General features: G+C 46.2%; 1 protein-coding gene across 1 annotated transcript in view; it reads left to right on the top strand.

The window, feature by feature from the left end:
* LOC144129500 (uncharacterized) overlaps window positions 1–18,239 on the top strand; it is a 139,805-nt gene that overhangs the window by 114,601 nt on the left and 6,965 nt on the right. Inside the window, exons 3-6 of the mRNA XM_077663663.1 lie at window positions 6,667–6,777; window positions 7,579–7,785; window positions 14,531–14,830; window positions 17,212–17,553. Of these exons, the coding sequence (XP_077519789.1) occupies window positions 6,667–6,777; window positions 7,579–7,785; window positions 14,531–14,830; window positions 17,212–17,553 (960 nt within the window). The remainder of the gene's footprint in view (window positions 1–6,666; window positions 6,778–7,578; window positions 7,786–14,530; window positions 14,831–17,211; window positions 17,554–18,239) is intronic.

An 18,239-nucleotide genomic window follows, 5' to 3' on the forward strand; every position in this document is an offset into this window, starting at 1 on the left:
AAATTCTGGCTCGAGCAGTGGGGGGGGGGGGGGGGGCGGGCCCAAATTCTGGCTCGAGCAGTGGGGGGGGGGGGGGGGGGGGGGCTCATACTTGTTTAAGATCGATCTGAGAAGAAAATTAGGATATGAGAAGGAAATTAGCTCAAAGCATTTCTAGAAATGCGTCCCTAAGTCTCGGAGACAGCCCCTTTAGAGAGGCACAAAGAATGAAAAAGAAAAAAATAAGAGAGAAGGGATACAAGCGGCTCTAAGTTCCGGTGCAATCATCATTTAAGTGGCGATTACGGTTGAGTCAACGGCCCCATTGCCATAAATTTATACTGGCTTATAGCTATGTCGTCCAAAAGGCAGCGGTCGGACTAGGGGACCAACAACGGTGTTGAGTATTCAAGGTACAGGGCATCTCAGCGTCAATGACAAACTTCCGAATTTAACTCATTATTGGCGGGAAAGCACAAAACACACTGGCATTGATCTAACTACCCCCCCCCCCCCCCCCCCCCCCCTATTCGGGACTTTCGTTAAAACTCGCACGTTATTTTATTCGATGCGCCAAGTTTTGTGTTGCTCCAGTCTCTCGCGGCAACTGCAAGCTGCATTGATGAGGCTCCAGTTCAGTTAAAAGGCAGAAAAAAAACGCAATTTTCAGATACAGAAAAGCAGCAGCGCGAATCATGTAAAAAAAAACAAGCAATATATCCATAGAGTCCTTCGTTTTTGACTAAAACCTAAATTTTACCAGATTCTTGTACCCCAAAAATATTTTTCAATGATCGCATAAAACCCCTCTTCTATAAGGAAGTAAGCCTTCTAACGAGCCCGGGTATTGACCAGGCATCTTACGGACATCAATGTACTAAGCGCTTCCCACGTTAACGACATCCTCCTGCAAGGCTCTTCGGCATTTGAAAGCAAAGCTAGGCTTTCAAAATAATGTGTTAGTAATGTACAAACTAAACCAGGAAGGCACCTCTTTGACAATGATGTGCTACGCATGAAATGATTATGAATTCGCGGCAATTACGGTTAGAAATGGGAAAAAAACGAAATTTCGGATTTCGTAATAGCTTTTCACTGCTACATGCTATTTCAATTTGTCTTGCACGATACTCCGCAAAAAAAAAAAGATCAAACGAGCGATTACAGTTCACTGTAATCTGCTGCAAAATGTGACCCGACAAAACCAGGAATATGGAACTTGTTACATGATAACCCGATGAATACCCAAATTTAAATTTAAGAAATATCGCTACATTGCTGCCCCTGGAATTCCCTGTAAAAATAAAACCCGAAAACGGAAGGCCCGCAGTAAAGTGATGTTTACACTGAAAAATACCAAATGATAGCGTCTTTTCGCAAAGAGAAGCGGAACATAATCAAGGTTTACCAGGACGAGCAGAGAAATTAGCTAAGTAGGCAGTCCACGGCTGAGACACAACAAAGAATGCTGAAAGAGTCGAGAGAAACATTTTTTCCGCAGTGAAGTAGCTAACTTAATGGTGCTCGTGGTGACTTTAGTGATAGCGATGGCGATGATAAACTATCCCTGGGGAATATTACGTGTTCATTAAGTAGAAAACGGTGCGCTTCGTTTCTGACGCTAATTTAGTCATAACATGTAAACACCACTACGAAAGAGAACGCGATAATTCCAGATATAAAACAGTCTATAGTTTTTTTTTGAGTAAACAAAAGGCGCAGTAACTGTCTCACTTCTGGGTAGACACCTCAACCGCATCGTGAGGGAGGAGAGTAAGATGGGAGTGAAAGAAGGAGAGAGAGAGAGAGAGAGAAAGAAAGCAGTGCCGTAGTGGAGAGCTCTGGAATAATTTCGTCCACCTGGGGTTCTTTAGCGTGCACTGACATCGCACAGCACACGGACGCCTTTTGCGTTTCGCCTCCATCGAAACGCAGATGCCGCGCTCGGGTAGAAAGCATGAAGACCACAAAACGTTTATACATCCAGAGGACAATACATGAAGAATGAGCGCCTACAATTCAGTTATGATTGATTAAGAAATGCTGACTGCGTGGTTATAAAACACGCTGTGTATACTTTTTATCTGCACATAACTACGTTATTTGAAAGGGTAGCACGCGCAGGTGCTGCCACCATGTAATCGCACAATAGGGTTTAGGCACTAAATGCTGTTTGAAGACAAAAAAGTAATTTTTTAAAGACACTGTTGGAAGTCATTATCCTTGCCAGGTTTTCGTTGTTCCAAGCGTGAGTCAAAGCAAGCAGGAAAGATGCGTTTCTAAAGTTTTCTTTCTCATTTGTTGTTAAGTAACAAACCAGAACACGCAGACAAGGCGACCAAAGGAAACTCGCGAGCTCCTACGCGGACAGCCGCAGCATCAGGCTGTATCTTTTTTTTTTACATGCAACTCTGCCCTGAGACCGTCTATGCTACCGAGGAAATTCAGGCAATTTCTGTGACAAATGCAGCCTACGCAGCTAACAGGCACGAAGTGTTGTTAAGTGAATCAGTTTTTTTAGCTACGCAAGCCTAGAAGCCGGAAGATAAATAATGTGCCACGTAAGTTTACTAGCGCACTGTCTGGGGGCTCCAAGCGCCCACTCTATATCCTGTCAACTTCAGTGAAACCGTGCAGCAGTATGGAAGCCAGACTGAAGGCATCGGCACGTTTATTCTTGCGAAAGTGATCATATTTCAGAACGGCTTATGAATGCCGGCTTCGGCACACTATGCAGCGCTGACGACAAGGTGTGGGATGGGATCACTATTCATGCGTCCTACTCTTCAAAAAACACATCGGTAAAGCCAGCGTTAATTAATAACATGAAGCCAAACGTTCCCAGTGCTGCAAGGTTTTACTGGCGCGTTCCTTAGCTGCCAGTGACTGCAAGATCCTAATCGGAACTGTCAAAGGAGAATTTATGGCTTCTGGGATTGCAGCTGCGGAAAGGCGGAACGAAAGGCGCTGTGGCTGGGCCGAAAGACTCTCGCACTTGATTTACTCCAGCAATTATTTATCCGGAAGCTGGGAACATCATAAAAGGAAAGTCGTGTGGTGCGGAGTCTTCAGCGGGAACAACATAATCGGGATTCCTGTACATCGATACTCGCTGATACGAACATAACCTCTAAAGGCTGTATCTTTCGAAATGCTTGCTACTACTCTATTACAAGCTTCAGCCAGCAGAAATAAATGAGAATGTCACATTGTATTTCTGCTTGTCAGCTGTGTGCATTACTAAACACTCACTCATTTGTCCAACATCGCGCAGTTGTGCGACAAAAATTATCTGCTGTGCGGAAACACCAATATCATCGTCGTTCGCTGTCCACATTTGTCCATGTCTTCCTCAGTTACTCACCTAAATGGGAATCGTATCCGAATATTCTGAAAAAAGATGGAGTGCCACACTACATGCGTTAAAACAGCGTAAATCAAAAGGGAGATCCTTCTTTCTGACACTGGTCTGTTACTGTTGATTTATAAATTTTAGAAAAAAAAATCGAAAAATTTGTTGAGGTCTATGCTTACAGGAGCTAAATAAAGGAGTGTGTGTTTAAAAAGGGTGGTAAAATAACGCACACGCACGCACAACACAAAAAACGTTTGTCCATGCCAAAAGTGATTAGTGGCAAGGGAGAATTGAGCTTGGAGAAAAAGAGATACAAAGCTTACAGGCAGGTTTGTGTAGTATCGGTGCGACCTTGTATAAGCTTGAAACTTCCTGTAACTGAATGGTAAGGCAGGAAACGAAAAAGCTTTAAACTAGGACAAAAGCAGCGCTTGTGAAGCGGAGCACTTCGCATCCAGGATCTATAAAATAAATAGCATGCGAGTTGACATTCAAAGGCAGCGAAAAAAGAACACGAGGTGCATGGGACACTTCTTTCCTGCTACAAAAATGCAGTGTCCTGTGAAAATGCAGAGTTTTTAAAGCTTAAAGCGGGGAAGAAAGGTCAGTAAAAACATTGGTAACCCATCTTTCATTCGGTGTATTCGAACCTCAGTTAATGAAGCGTCCTTTTTTATTTTATTGAAACACCTGACATCCTTTCTTGAAGAAATTTTCATCATGTCGTGGCCCGCGAAAAGTATTGAAAGCATTGGATATTTTTACAATTTGCTGTTTTTGATTCTGAGTTAAGCTTTTCCAATCAGAATTAATTACATCCCTTTGCTCTCCTCCTGGCTATTTTCATAATTGAAAGCAGCACACCTTGGGGATAATGAGCGCCATGAGGCGATAAGAAACGCGTGCATGAAAATATCAGTACTGGGGAGGTGGGCGCAGAACGCGTACGAATCACTTGCAGGTCAAGCGAGATGCATTAGTAGGGATGTAATCATGTGCTCAGCAAACCATAAAATATCCTAGCGCGGCGGTGACGCAATAGCACGCAATTTTATACCGTTCCGTAATATGCCTCACTGAAGAAAACGCTACTACAGCGAAAGTTATTCGACGGGATTCTTGTGTTTCGCTCTGAGCCGAATCTGCATCAGAGAACACTATCCCAGCAAACGTGGCCTGCGCAGTTGGAACAGTCTCTTTGGTGGCGGGGAGAATGCAGAAAGAGGCGCGTTTTTACATTACGGTAGCATTTCGAGACTTGACTGGTCACGTGGTTGGTCACATGATCAGCCACGGTTGGTCACGTGGTGCGGAGCAACTGCTGCTGCCGGCAGCGCGGCGTGCCGGCGAAACCGAGCTGCAACAGCTGTGCGCATGCGCCATGCGCCGTGTCAAGGAGGAAGAAGATAAAAGGAGGAACGCCTAGCGAAACGCAGCGGCGAAAGACTGACTTTGCAATTCAACTGAGCGAGTTCCACACAGCCAGCTGTAGCTATCGCCTCACTCCAGGTTTAACCAGAGCTAAACCACCGCCATTTTTTTAAACCATAATCCAGAGATCGACGTTCTGTCCAAAATGTCTCCGTGCCTGCCACTGCTCTTTTTCCTCCGCTAAAGGAACAGTATTTAGGGAGAGGGCGGCGGGGATCTAACCTAACTTAACGCGACCGGATTCGGTTAATCTGTGTCTGCAAGCCGCTCAGCACGTCGAAAGTGATGCACAGATCGGCTGTTGCCTAATTCATTAAGCCCGATACATTTTTTAGGTGCGTCTCACCTGTCTTTTAGCCCAGGCCTGGGATGAGAAAAAAATGCTGCCAATGAACGTTGGCTTTATTTACAAACACCTCGTTTAATAATAATAATAATAATAATAATTGGTTTTGGGGGGAAAGGAAATGACGCAGTATCTGTCTCATGTATCGTTGGACACCTGAACCGCGCCGTAAGGGAAGGGATAAAGGAGGGAGTGAAAGAAGAAAGGAAGAAGAGGTGCCGTAGTGGAGGGCTCCGGAATAATTTCGACCACCTGGGGATCTTTAACGTGCACTGACATCGCACAGCACACGGGCGCCTTAGCGTTTTTCCTCCATAAAAACGCAGCCGCCGCGGTCGGGTTCGAACCCGGGAACTCCGGATCAGTAGTCGAGCGCCCTAACCACTGAGCCACCGCGGCGGGACCTCGTTTCTTTAAGTAAAGTGTTAGCAACGCGGCAGTTTACAGAGTTGCGGCACCGAACTCCAGCCGTAAAGAGGCATGCTTGATAATTTTCTGCAACCCATGCAAACTTCGCATGCTTCCACGCAAGTGTAACTCGGCTCCGAGATTCCCTAACATAGCAGATCAGTTCAGGCAAATGTCGGAACCGTGATCCACTTAACGTCGATCTTTTTAATAGAGGTGAAGTTTGTTTTGTTGTGCTCCTACTGTTTTACTATTACTACTTTACTGAGCACTTTGTTACTCTGACCATAGTAGCTTTCGGTCGTCCCTCTACAGCGTGTACGTCTGGCTGTGTAAAAACGAATAGAGCTCGAAAATTACATATCCGCGCTAATCCGACTTTGATAATGACGCTGCGAGTTTAATAGCGCAAAGACAGCTTAGCGAAAAAACACCATGACTAACGTGTATTTTGCCTTCACAAGGTGCGGTGAAAGACCTACTTTTCCCGAATATTCCTCCCAAGCTTGGTCAAACGTAACACCAATGGAAGGCTTATGCTTGTTTCAAAACAAGTGAGCAGCTAGCACCCCCGCGTATCGGGCGCCGAACCTCCCGCGTACGATACGGATGCTAAAACTAGGCCGTCACGGGGATACCATGCGCATTCGGTTAAATATCGGTAAGAGGAAAGTGATACGTCTTACGTCAGTCCCCATGGGGCTCTTTCCATTCTGAAGGATAAGCACGTCACATCCAACCTCGGTAATATTGGAGATAAATGTTTCCACCCCCACCATTCTAAATAACACCTGCGACTGTGTGGTCTGGCACACGTCCGTCGTAGTGGGGCCATTATTTAGGAAGTACAAATAAAAGCTCGTAATTCTCTACAAACATTTTTGTAACAGTATTTCAAGCTCGCACAATCCTATACGGCGGTAATCATTTCAGTATGCATAAATGAACTTCAGGTCCTAGAACCTTTACAAAAATAATGAAAATGGCAGATTTTTACATGTGTGAGAGGAAAAGGCCTCGGCTAACGGCAATAAAATGAATGGATTTGAAACAGCCGTCATGGTTTTCACGCGGTAGCATTCGTTCCACTATGCCTTACTTCCTGCAGCAGCATGGATGCGTTCAACTGCCTTTCATTCATCAACAGCGCAAGCATGCCCTCCTGTCATCAAGAACGCTGACGGCGCCATACTGCTGACTGCGGCTGGCCCTTTTGCTGAAGGAGACACAGCAAGGCTAACCTGTGAAGTGGAGACATGTAAGTTATCTGAGTGGCAACTAGTCAAAAAGTATATTGTTAAATCATCGCGCCTATATTTCCTCCAGTCTCTCTCTTGACTTACTGCAACACATCTATAAATATCACGCGTATCCCCCTAAGACACTCCTGTAGTTGTTTTCGGCCACGGTGCCGCAATATCTGGCGCTGTAGGAAGCGGAATATTTTCATTCAACAACAGTTCTGCCACCACAAAATATACGTCCAGAATATTCTAAATTTCTTTCCAAGGCACAGTTTTCCTCATCAAGCGACCCATCGGGAACAAGTACAGATGTCTTTATGGGTGATTAGTATCGGTCCCAAGTGTGGTGGTTCCCTCTAAGTTGATTCTATGGTCTGCGTTTTTGCAATGCTCGGCTACCGGGGTGCTTTCTCTCGCGAATTTCACGAGAGTCTTTCTTTCTGACTATGAAGAGGGGGTTGGAATGGTGGCTTTTCACCTAAAACAGGAAACTTCAAGACACTATCGTGGTGGGACTCCACACAAAGGCTAGGAGGGAGAGCCTCAACCGGCAGGACGATTATGTTGAGGAGTAGGTCGTGGATTTAACCAATTACTTTAAGTAAACTCTTGTTGATGCGCAAGCTAGTGTTTATTTTCATCCCTACAGTAATTTGAAAAAGTAAACATCCGTACTACGTCTGCATACCAACTTTAGGCTCCCGTCAATCCATGTCGGCAATGACGTAACAGTTTCGTAAATACTCGTGCCTTCTGAGCTCGGCTTCTCTACTCATGTAGTCTTAATGTCGGGTATGCCTGCACCGTCTTTCCAGGCGACCACGACCTGACGCTGACATGGTACCACGTCGGCGTGAAACTCAGAACGGCACACGAGACAGTGGCGACATATCGGGGCGGCTGGAAGAGCCTCGTCACTTTGGGACCACTGCGTCGCGGCCACCTCCACTCGAACCTGACCTGCACAGCAACCAATGACGTCTCTATTCCGGCATCGGTGACAGTGCTCGTCGATATGTTTCGTAAGAGTGCCCAAAGATTTTGCGCATTCCCGCACTTGTCCTTGGTAGCTTATTTGACCGCATGCGCGTTAAAATACCGTACACGTGGAAGGCCACATTTTACTACATTGTCCAGGATTACGCAAAAATTTTAGTTAGATCTTTTTCGTTTCTTTTTGTTCTATGTATTTCTCTGGCCACATAATTTTCTTGAGATATTTTCACGAGAGAAGCAGAAGTAAAACGAAGTGTGTTCTTAAGTGCGAACCCAGTATTCTCTTCAAAAGATGTGGTGCTTGTACTGCCATTGTTACGGTGCCCAAACCAGGTGACCAGTCGGCTCGAGCTCCAACACTTTCAGTCTTAGCATTACTGCCCTTTTAGGTGATGGCTTAACGTGACGATAACTGCAGCTCCCACAGCAGTCGCTGTTACTGCAAACATCATGTGCAAACTAATCGACAGTGTTGTTTTCTTGAATTGCAGTTGATTTAGGAGCTAAATCAAAAATTGAAGAAGTGGGAACCATAGCTATACTCGTGCTTGTAGGATTAGTAGAAGAAAGCTGCAAAAGCAGAAACGTGAGCAGCCGAGCCGAGCAAAAGTATTGCGAATAATTCAACTGTATGAATGCTGAGGTACACCGCAGTGCACGGCTTCTAATGAATATGGAATCAAGGAGGTTGCTCAGCCTCCACCGAAATTTCACTACCACTGCGCAGTGCCTAAACGCAAGGCCCAAAATGATGCGCGGAGGCCTCAGGAGATTTCATCAAGGCTGTCAATCATCAACCTCTGTCCTATATACGTGCAATCACCTCTGGCCTGTGCCAGCTGCGGTAACCTCAACCCCGCAAACTTCTAACCTTATCCGTAAGCGTCACTTTCTGACTCCCCCCGTTGCGGTTGCCCTATCTTGGGATCCACTACCTTAGCTTAAGAGATTATCAGTTATCTTGCCTTCGAATTATATGACTGACCGGTCCAAGGTAGTTTCTTAATCTTGGTTTCAAATACAATGTCATAAACTCGTTTTGTTCGCTCACTCACTCTGCTCTCTTCTAAACATTACCTCTAGCATTTTCGTTTCCAAGGCCATTCATCAAAGCGAAAATAATCGCTACTTGTGAGAGACATCATAACGGCCAGCGTAAAAAATTTGGAAGCGGTTTATTTCGTCAGGCACGTGGGAGTCATGCAGCGTGGAATGACAGGCTACTGTGCGACATAGAGCATGGCACTTTCATACCAGCGCTAAACCCAGCGTGCACTCAAGCGCCGATGGCTCCAGCCTATTTACGCGGTTGGCTACGTAACGAGATCTGCACGCTCCTGCGCGAGCACAAAAACATGATTACGAAAAAAAAAGCACAGAGGGGTGGTTTTAATGCGTAATGTAAAGTAAGTGGACGTAAAGTAACTGAAATCAATACTAAATGGATCGCAGTATACCTATAGATCTATGCACATTCACGTGTACGCGAGGAGTTCAAAAACGTGTGCTGTGTTTATCACAAGTGCGCACAAAGAGCGAGTAAGTATTCCTGCCTTCGTGATACTTGGTGGAAATTATGTTAGATCGCAGCTCTACAAACCGTTTACTAGTCGAAAATGAAGGATTTTTAAAGGCTTTTTGAAGACTCGAACATGAATGGAAGCGGAGTGTTTTTTCTCTGCTTTCACTCAATCTAGGCAAACAAATGTTAATAGAGGCCACTGGCCACAAGGAGCTTTGTAACAACTGGTACGCGCATAATTTTCCAGAGTGTGGATATGTCTTTTTCCAGACTCCAGTTGCAACCGTTATATTAGGTTAGATACCAAACCTGTCCCGCCATGCACACGAAGACTGCTCTTAATAGCATAGGAAAGCTGCATCCAGCCGTATATTGATTTAGAAAGCCGACAGAAAAACAGGACGTGTAAACTGAATTCTGAATGGCGGGAGTAAGTGGTGTCAAGTTTTCTTTTCAGCATGGTCTCGCTGCTCTGCTGCGCTCTGCCAGACCGGCTGGCCACCTTTACACCCCTAATATTAGAGCGGCTTCTTATCTCGGGCACAGCAAACACAGTTATCGTACAGGATATTCTTCTCTTCGGCTATTTTCTTCTGTAGCCAAGTATGACCTGACTTCGTAGATCATTCAGTGCTACAGCTTTATCTTTCGGACAGAAAGTTTGTTCGTATACAGTTTCGAAACGTGAACACAAACACACGAAATAAAAACTGAGATGAAAAAATTCAGGGGGAACTTTGGAGATCTGAAGTGCGCGAGGCGAAAGCCTTCGGCTAAGGTCAAATTTCGAGGGTGGGTGGGCCAATTTGTAGGTGACCCGGGCCAAATTTGGGGGTCATCATAGTGTTCGTCGTAGTCGAATTAGGCTGGACATCGATTTTGGTGCAAATCAGCCAAGGTCAAAGTGTTGGTATGACGTCACTTCCGTTGTAGTGACTTCCGGTTGGCGATGTAATGGACGGACAGGATCTCGACCGGGAGCATGAGCTATTAAATGCTTTCGCCTTAAAAGGCAGATAGCTGCCACCAGGAAAGGCACAACTCCTTCGGGCGCAGAAACGAGAGAGGAGATATTTTAGGAAGAGGGGAGACGGAATTGAGATATCAAACGACGCCACTCGAAACACAAAAATTGTAGCGAAAACAACGGGAAAGAGGAAGGGGGAACAGAAAACGCTCGAAGGTTCAAGATGCAAACAATTACAGGAACTCACGCAGTCTAAGCCATTGCACAGTGAAAATAGAATGTTTCCTGAAACTCCAGAAAAATAAAAATAATATACAAGCGACCGGATGGCAACTGGAGCAGTTCGTGCGACCTCGTGATATATTGTGGCACATTGTACATCCCCATATGCTAGGTCGCCTGTGTAATATTTTCATACATAATTTTTCGACGTCTTACTGGCTTTTACTTTATTATCCAGCACGTGTGTCCTCTCCACTAATTTAGAAAAGCCAAAGGGGTTAATACTCGTCACAAGAGATTAGAAGGAAAAGCAACATTTTGTAATGATGTGTAAATATATAAATATTCTTTGCCCGCGAGCCAAAGTGGCACTTTGTTGACACAAAGCAGCTTGGGAGTAAACAATGACTCCTCATTTACTCTGCATGCGAAGCAGCTGAACAGGAAATGTGCTATTTTTATCACTCTTGCTCTTGCACGTGAAATCGGCGTGAACTAAAGTGCTATTCTCACCGGCCTATAAAGAGTTTTGAAATTCGTGTTCTTTCCTCGTCAAGTTGTTTGTCGCTTCAGAAATTTTAAGTGAGTACTCTTGCTGTAAACCTCCACTTTTCTCCTTTAATTCCTAAAAATACGGAGAAATAAAGGATTAGAAACAGTACATATACTTGCCTGCCTTTCCTGTAAAACTTGTATTTTCTATTCGCTCCTCCAAAGAACAAATCAAGAAATATTCCGTGTACTTAAGAAATTACACCAGTTGTAAGTGCAGGCATACGCATGCCAAAATTCGTGATTTTCAGCGGGCAAGAAGTGATTCGGATTGGAAGTCCGGAATGTGCTCCGTTTAATTCTTTCCGCACCTGTGAAGCTAGGTAGCCTTTCCTGAATTAAAATAAACCGCGAACTCTCAGATACAGGCTTGACTTAAATTTGAAAAAGGGTAGTTGTATCTCAACTTCTACCAGCCAGGAATAACACTCATCTACTTTCCAAAGCTATTGCTTCGGAATGAAACAGCAGGACTGTAATTACTTTCGCGCAATCTTCCTTACAAGATTGCGTATCTTTGCAGAAACAATGGGAGTTGTGAGGCCGACTCCTGCTTTACCTCCGCAGTGGCACCCACAGCCGTGACTATATGGAGCTGGCCTCTGCAGAAGGCGAATATATCTCGTTCGGTGGAATTCACCGAGGCATCCGGGCTGCTCTCATCACCAACAAGGACTACACCGTTTGAGTCGGATCAAGCGCCGGTAGGCGCTCAGGCTCAAAACGGAGCTGCGGCTTTGGCTTCTGTCGAAGAGTCCCTGCTACCGTCCGCATCGAGAAGCTTCGAGTGTGAAGCCAGCGGAAGCCGCCCCGCTGCAAACATCACGTGGTTTCTCAACGGGGGACCCGTCGAGCCGGCGTTCAGCCGCAGCGTGACGCAGGGCAACGTTACGACCAGCATGCTCTTCGTGCCTCCAACAGTGCAGTCCGCGAGGCTGTTGGAATGCCGTGCTACTAACGGCAAGCTGCCCGAGAACCTTGGGGTGATGATGATGATGATGATTATGGATTTTTATGGCGCAAGGGCAGCTATGGCCAAAGAGCGCCATGTCACAAGGTATTTTTTCTTCTTCTCAAGGTGGGGTCAGAGACCCATTTCCCAAGCATTTCACCCTAAATAAGCCGAGCACCAGACCAATGAAAGCTTGTACCCATTGTATCACCGGTGGGTACCCGGCGGCACTGGGGATCGAACCCCGCACCTCCCGCATACGAGGCGGATGCTCAACCTCTTGGCCACCGCTGCGGTTGGAGGGGTGATGAGCCACTTTCTCAAAATGGACACTTCACGTGAGTGACAGCTTAAAGGCAAAAATGATAGAGCGTAAGCTGCAACTCCGGTAAGGTCAGTCATTATCAGGAATCCGCGAACAGCGCGTAGCCACCACCGCTAAGCCTAGATGCCTATCACATTGTCTTCTCTAGCTACTCGGCCATTTCCTTTCTTTGTTACTTCACGGATGATGTCAACGCGCTACTTTTGAATGTATAAAGTCATGCGCCACGCGGTTGCAGCGAAGCGAACAATAAATGCTCGTACGAACTCTTGGTAAAGATGAGTGTAATTCTATAACGCTTTTATAACGTTCAAGAGGTGTATTCAATACACCGCTCGGCAAACTGCAACGTTGAAGGCGTATTTTGAATAAACAGCCGCAAAGTTACTACTTGCTCATATATTTGATGACGCTTTCCTAATTTAGTTTCTAGTTATCTGACTATCTAATTATCTAATATAATTATATAATTATCTAATTATGCGGGCTTGCATACACTCCACTCTCCTAGTATAGTGATGAAAAACAACGCTTCGGGTACTCCTCATGATGCATGCAACACTGGTTTTCGACGCCAGAGGTTAATTAGCAAGAAAAAAAATATTACGCAAAAAACGCAGCTGAAATCCTACAAACGAGGTTAGATTAAAAAGAACAGAGAACGGGAACTGCTCGTAGAGCCCTGAGTTGATTTGTCGCTTTGGGCTGCGTATTATACCTCTTCTGAAGGAGGAGTTTAAGATGATGATAATGGATTTTTATAGCGCAGGGGCATCTGTGGCCAAATAGCGCCATTGCACAAGGTATTATCCACTTCTCAAGGTGGGGTCAAAGACCCATTTCCCAAGCATTTCTGCTAAATAAACCGACCACTACACCAGGGGAAAGCTTGTACCTATTGTATCACCGGTGGGTACCGGCGGCACTGGGGATCGAGCCCCGCAACTCCCGCATGCGAGGCGCATGCTCAACCACTTCGCCGCAGCTGCGGTATATGTTTAAGAAATGGTGCATATTTGCCTATTTGCCGTCTTTCTCTGCAGAAGATATGCACCTTTTCTTTTTCACTAACTTAATGTAAAGTCACCACTGACGTTAAGAGAAACACGCGAGCGCGTCTTGGCGGCTGCGGCACAAGTTCGCGTGTTACGCTAAGTATTGGCGCCGGCTGTTAATATGTCATATGCTTGGGTTCCATGATTGACTTGGAAGCCCGGAATTCGGGCAGACCCCCTGTGTAATCGAATAAAAAAAATTAGGCCAAGCGTTTTCAACACAAAAAAACCGCAAGCACCGCGAAATCGTGAAGAGTTAGCGTAATGAACCTTCCACTTCAAAAATTCAGGGGGGCAACTTTGTTGGCCTAAAGTTCGGTGAGGCGAAAGCCTTTAGCGCGATGTTGCTACTTGTGTGACTGATGTGTGGTTAAGATTTTAATTAAGTACACAATTGTCTGGGAATCTTAAATGCTAGAGACACTGGAGGGCGTTTGGGAGGCATCCGTCTGATTCAACGCCTTTCCGCAAACACTCCCCAGAGTCCTAGACAAGGAGAACTACATATGCGTTTACAAGTGTACAACAGCATAATCTTACCGGTACTCACCTACGGGGCAGAAACGTGGAGGCTAACGAAAAGAGTTCAGCTTAGGTTAAGGACAACGCAGCGAGCCATGGAAAGTAAAATGATAGGTGTAACATTAAGAGATCGGAAGCGGGCAGAGTGGGTGAGGGAACAAACACGGGTTAATGACATCCTAGTCGAAACCAAGAGAAAGAAATAGGCTTGGGCAGGGCATGTAATGCGAAGGCAAGATAACCGCTGGTCCTTAAGGGTAACGGAGTGGGTTCCAAGAGAAAGTAAGCGTAGCAGGGGGCGGCAGAAGGTTAGGTGCGCGGATGAGATTAAGAAGTTTGCAGGCAAAGGGTGGATGCAGCTGGCAAAGGATAGGGTTAATTGGAGACATGGGAGAGGCCTTTGCCCTGCAGTGGGTGTAGTAAGGCTGATGATGATGATGATGATGATGATGATGACATATGCGTTGGCAGGACGTAGCGTAGTAGTTAAAGAAAAAAAGACGTAGCGTAGTCGTTAGCACGCTCTGCTGCGGAACGGTTTTTTTTCTAATCTAGTTGCTGGATCTAGTTGCTGGACGCCGGACAGATCCAAGGCCGCGAGTATGAGCGATTAAAGGCTTTCGTCATAAAACGATGCACTGCACTGCCGCGCAGACAAGACGGAGGTGAGCGTACGGCTGGGTGCGGGTCTCAACGCCAGCGACATCACCGAAGGGGCTGACGTGTACATGGAGTGCTCGATACTGGCCGCCTCCAAGGTCACCGAGGTCTCCTGGCGCAGCGGTGGACACCCGGTGAAGGGACTCACGGGTGACTCGGGTGAGGAGTTAGTCACCTCACGCTACCTAGTCATCCGAGGGGTGAACGTCACTCACTCCGGCCGCTACACGTGCCGGGCCACCAGCGCGGACGGAGAGACGACGGAGAGCGCGCCGCTGGAGCTCCGTGTGAGACGTAAGTTCCAATAGAATTCCAAGAAAAAGTGCTTATGTCGTCAGTTCTAATCATACCTGGTGATTCTTTTTGTTCATTACATCTTTATAGAAAATAAATGTTAACATCACTTGGATGCTGCCTTGAATGCGTGTATGTTCGGCTTAACGGACACCAGGTAACTTGATAGCGCTCACGGTTATGCGATATATTATCCGAAATGTCCGAATTACATGTTTTTATATACACTTTACGCTGCTTGTTAATGATCGCCGTTTTGAAGACTCTACTGATTCCAGACTAATCCAGTTTGCATAACTTGCCTGATCGAAAAATTCTTAAGATATCTGTCAATCGATTCCCTTCTCTTTCACACCTCATTCCGGTACAGAACGCTTAGCGAGCGCGGGATCTGGGCACAGACTGTGAAAAATTTAGGGGGGGGGGATGGTGGGCACTTTGTTGAACTGAAGTGCGGTGAGGCGAAAGCTTGTATTTAGCGCGGTATTGCTGCTTATATGTCACTCATGCGTTTAAGTAGCGTAGTCGTTACCACACTCGGCTGCGGAACGTGAGGATGGTGGCTGGTATCCCACTGGGCCCGAGGTTTCTTTTTTTCTTAAGTAGTGACAGCTATGGTGTCACAAATTTCGCGGTTGAGGGACGGACGGACGACTATGAGTCATTAAAGACTTTCGCCTTAAAACGTCGGGAAGTGATTCATGAATGGCTCATGACCTATTTCATTTGAGGTCTCTAAAGATTACCTTAGTTTGGAATCAAAACAGTTTCCAAGATCGCGACTGCAACACGCAGTATCAAGAGAATAGTCGAAATGAATGCACCACGTTCTGTTCCTTACTGTCACCTCGTCATTCTATCTGCAGGCACGGAGTTATCGAAATTTTAAGGGGATTTCGGTTTTACGCCAAATTCATTCATTCTATTCGCGATAGAGTTTTTACAGTCCCCACTACTGGATGCAGTAGTCTATTGGCCATCCGGTAGTGATAAAATGCCTTCAAAACTATTCCGAACTCAAGACCGGAATGCCTTGAAACGCGATGCTCTTAAAAGGCGAGGCTCTTAAAAGGCGATGAAGGCGACGCTCTTGGGCTGAGGGCCTCTCGCAAAAGAATGAATTCGTCATGGATACTTTGTTATTCTGCACCTTTGCTGGATTCCCCACGTGGCTCTCAGTTTCAAAGGGAGGTAATTACCGGCATCACCATACTAAATTGGAGGCCATTTTGAACGAAGTAGCAGTGGAAACAACCAAAAGCCGCCGATGCGATTCTAACTCATGTCCTCGGCATGTCATGCGCAGTGCTCTACAGATTGAGATTCTGCTTCAGTCGTCTCTTTTCGCACTTGGGCAGCCATGCATATTCGTTTACTTACCCTAAACTTATCTTCAACCTGAAGTCATTAGGCCGTTAGTTCCTTCTTTAACCTAGCCCGCCACAAAAGTGCTAGAGGCTCATCCGCACAATGCTGCCTGGAAGTGGTGCTGAAATAGATTGTCACAGAATGCGCAGAGATGCGCTGTGTTTTATCGACCGTATCTTCTTTCAATTGGTGTTATTCTTACTGATTCGTAGACTGTCGATTAACGCAGATGGTTCATCATCATATCTACTCAGCAGTGCAAGCGAAAAATTGGTCTCGCGAAGTGCGGACATAAAAAGTGTCTTACTATACGGTGTGCATTCCTAAGAGCGTATTTCTGTGTTACGAGAAGCACTATTTCCGTATGATTTCCTTGGGTTCATTACGTGGTGACATCATCCAACCCCTGGTGAAACGTTCCCTTTGACGATTCCCACAATGTGTATTCTTTTCTTAGGACTCACATAGGGATCACATAGAGCACACGGAATCGACACGGGCTATACGGATAGCGCTTGCTGATAAGTCCAAATACATACGGACTTCATTGATATGATACACATCATGGGAAAGTCACATTGAAATCGTACAGTAAACCGCTGAAAAACCTGCGCAATTCTATATATTTTCACGTGGTATACGAACGTCGTCTATCCTTTATTCTTGTACCGGATCCGTAGAATAGATATTTGGGCATGCGCTCCTTACGCGATAGGTGTGGTGTTATATTTCCAGGGCCGCTGCGGGCCGAGGAGCTTTCCAATGGGTAGACACTTATTGTTGCCGTAGAAACCAGCTTGTCTTAGGTGCCATTGCTTTGAAAAATGGGTTCTTGACCCCACCTCGAGCACTTAATTAAAGAAAACGTTGGTGCTGGCGCCCTTTGGCCAAGCTGCCCTCACGGCGTTAAAATCAATATTACAGTGTACCAGAAATACCGCGCCCACCCCTTGAAAAAAAAAATATTCCATCGGAGTTCTAAGTACTTGGCTCACATGGTCTGCTCTTCGCAGACGCCCCTCGATGCATCGCAACACGCGACACGGCCTTGGCTGCGACACCAGGTGAACCTTTGAACGTGACCTGTCCCGTGACAGCAGATCCAGATGAGGACCTGCGTTACTTCTGGATCGCCGAAGGCAGCGCTGGCAAGAGGCGTCGCATGCGGCTGGGAGCTGCGCCTGCTGAGCATGCCGACGGAGATGATCTTGGCCACGTGCTGCCGTCAGTAGAGGGTTCGAACCGGCTGGAATTGCTCGTGGACACGTACCTGTTCCACGCGACGCTGTTATGCTGGGCGAGGAACTCAGTGGGCGTGCAGCGGGAACCCTGCCGCTTCCGCTTTCAGCTGAGACGTAAGGATTCCCCACATTTGCTTGATGGGTAGCAGATGAGCATGAAATGCCTATTCTAGTCCTTTTGAGGGAAAGCCAGCGAGCAATTCAAAATGAAATCGATATGAGCAACGGTATACCGGACTACCGCTCGTAGAACTACAACTCGTAGAATAGGTTAGAGAACACACGCTAGTATTTCCGCTGAGGACTAATGAGGAATCGTAATCAGGCAGAGGGTGCAATGTGGATAGTGGATAACAGGTGGCTCTTTAATATAATCTTGTTGATTCAAGAGGTCGCAAACATAGCAGACGACGGACAGCCAGGTGGGCGGAGGAAATTTGGAAAACGGGCAATTACAGATCAGCAGGAGAGGCCTTTCCAATTTGGGGAAGGTATCTGGCGTGATGATTATTACTATTATATGCCATAGACTTCAGCCGCATTGTAGGCGTACTGTCTCAGGGAATCACGGTTCGGGTTCATACTCGCCCAGATGCCATCATCCATATGATAGCCTGCACAGAAAGTAGACCCTCTAAATCTCGGTATCCCCTAACCCGAGATTAGTACCCGGAAATCTGCCGTTCCGCTGCCCAAGTCAAAGGAGCTGCCCTGCAGCGAGCAATTACGTGAGAAAAAAAAACAGAATTCGTGAAGAGATTTTAGTCTCTTTTTTGTATAACGCTGCCTGCTGATATCCT

Source organism: Amblyomma americanum, chromosome 4 (genome assembly GCF_052857255.1).
Source record: "Amblyomma americanum isolate KBUSLIRL-KWMA chromosome 4, ASM5285725v1, whole genome shotgun sequence".
Classification (NCBI taxonomy): domain Eukaryota; kingdom Metazoa; phylum Arthropoda; class Arachnida; order Ixodida; family Ixodidae; genus Amblyomma; species Amblyomma americanum.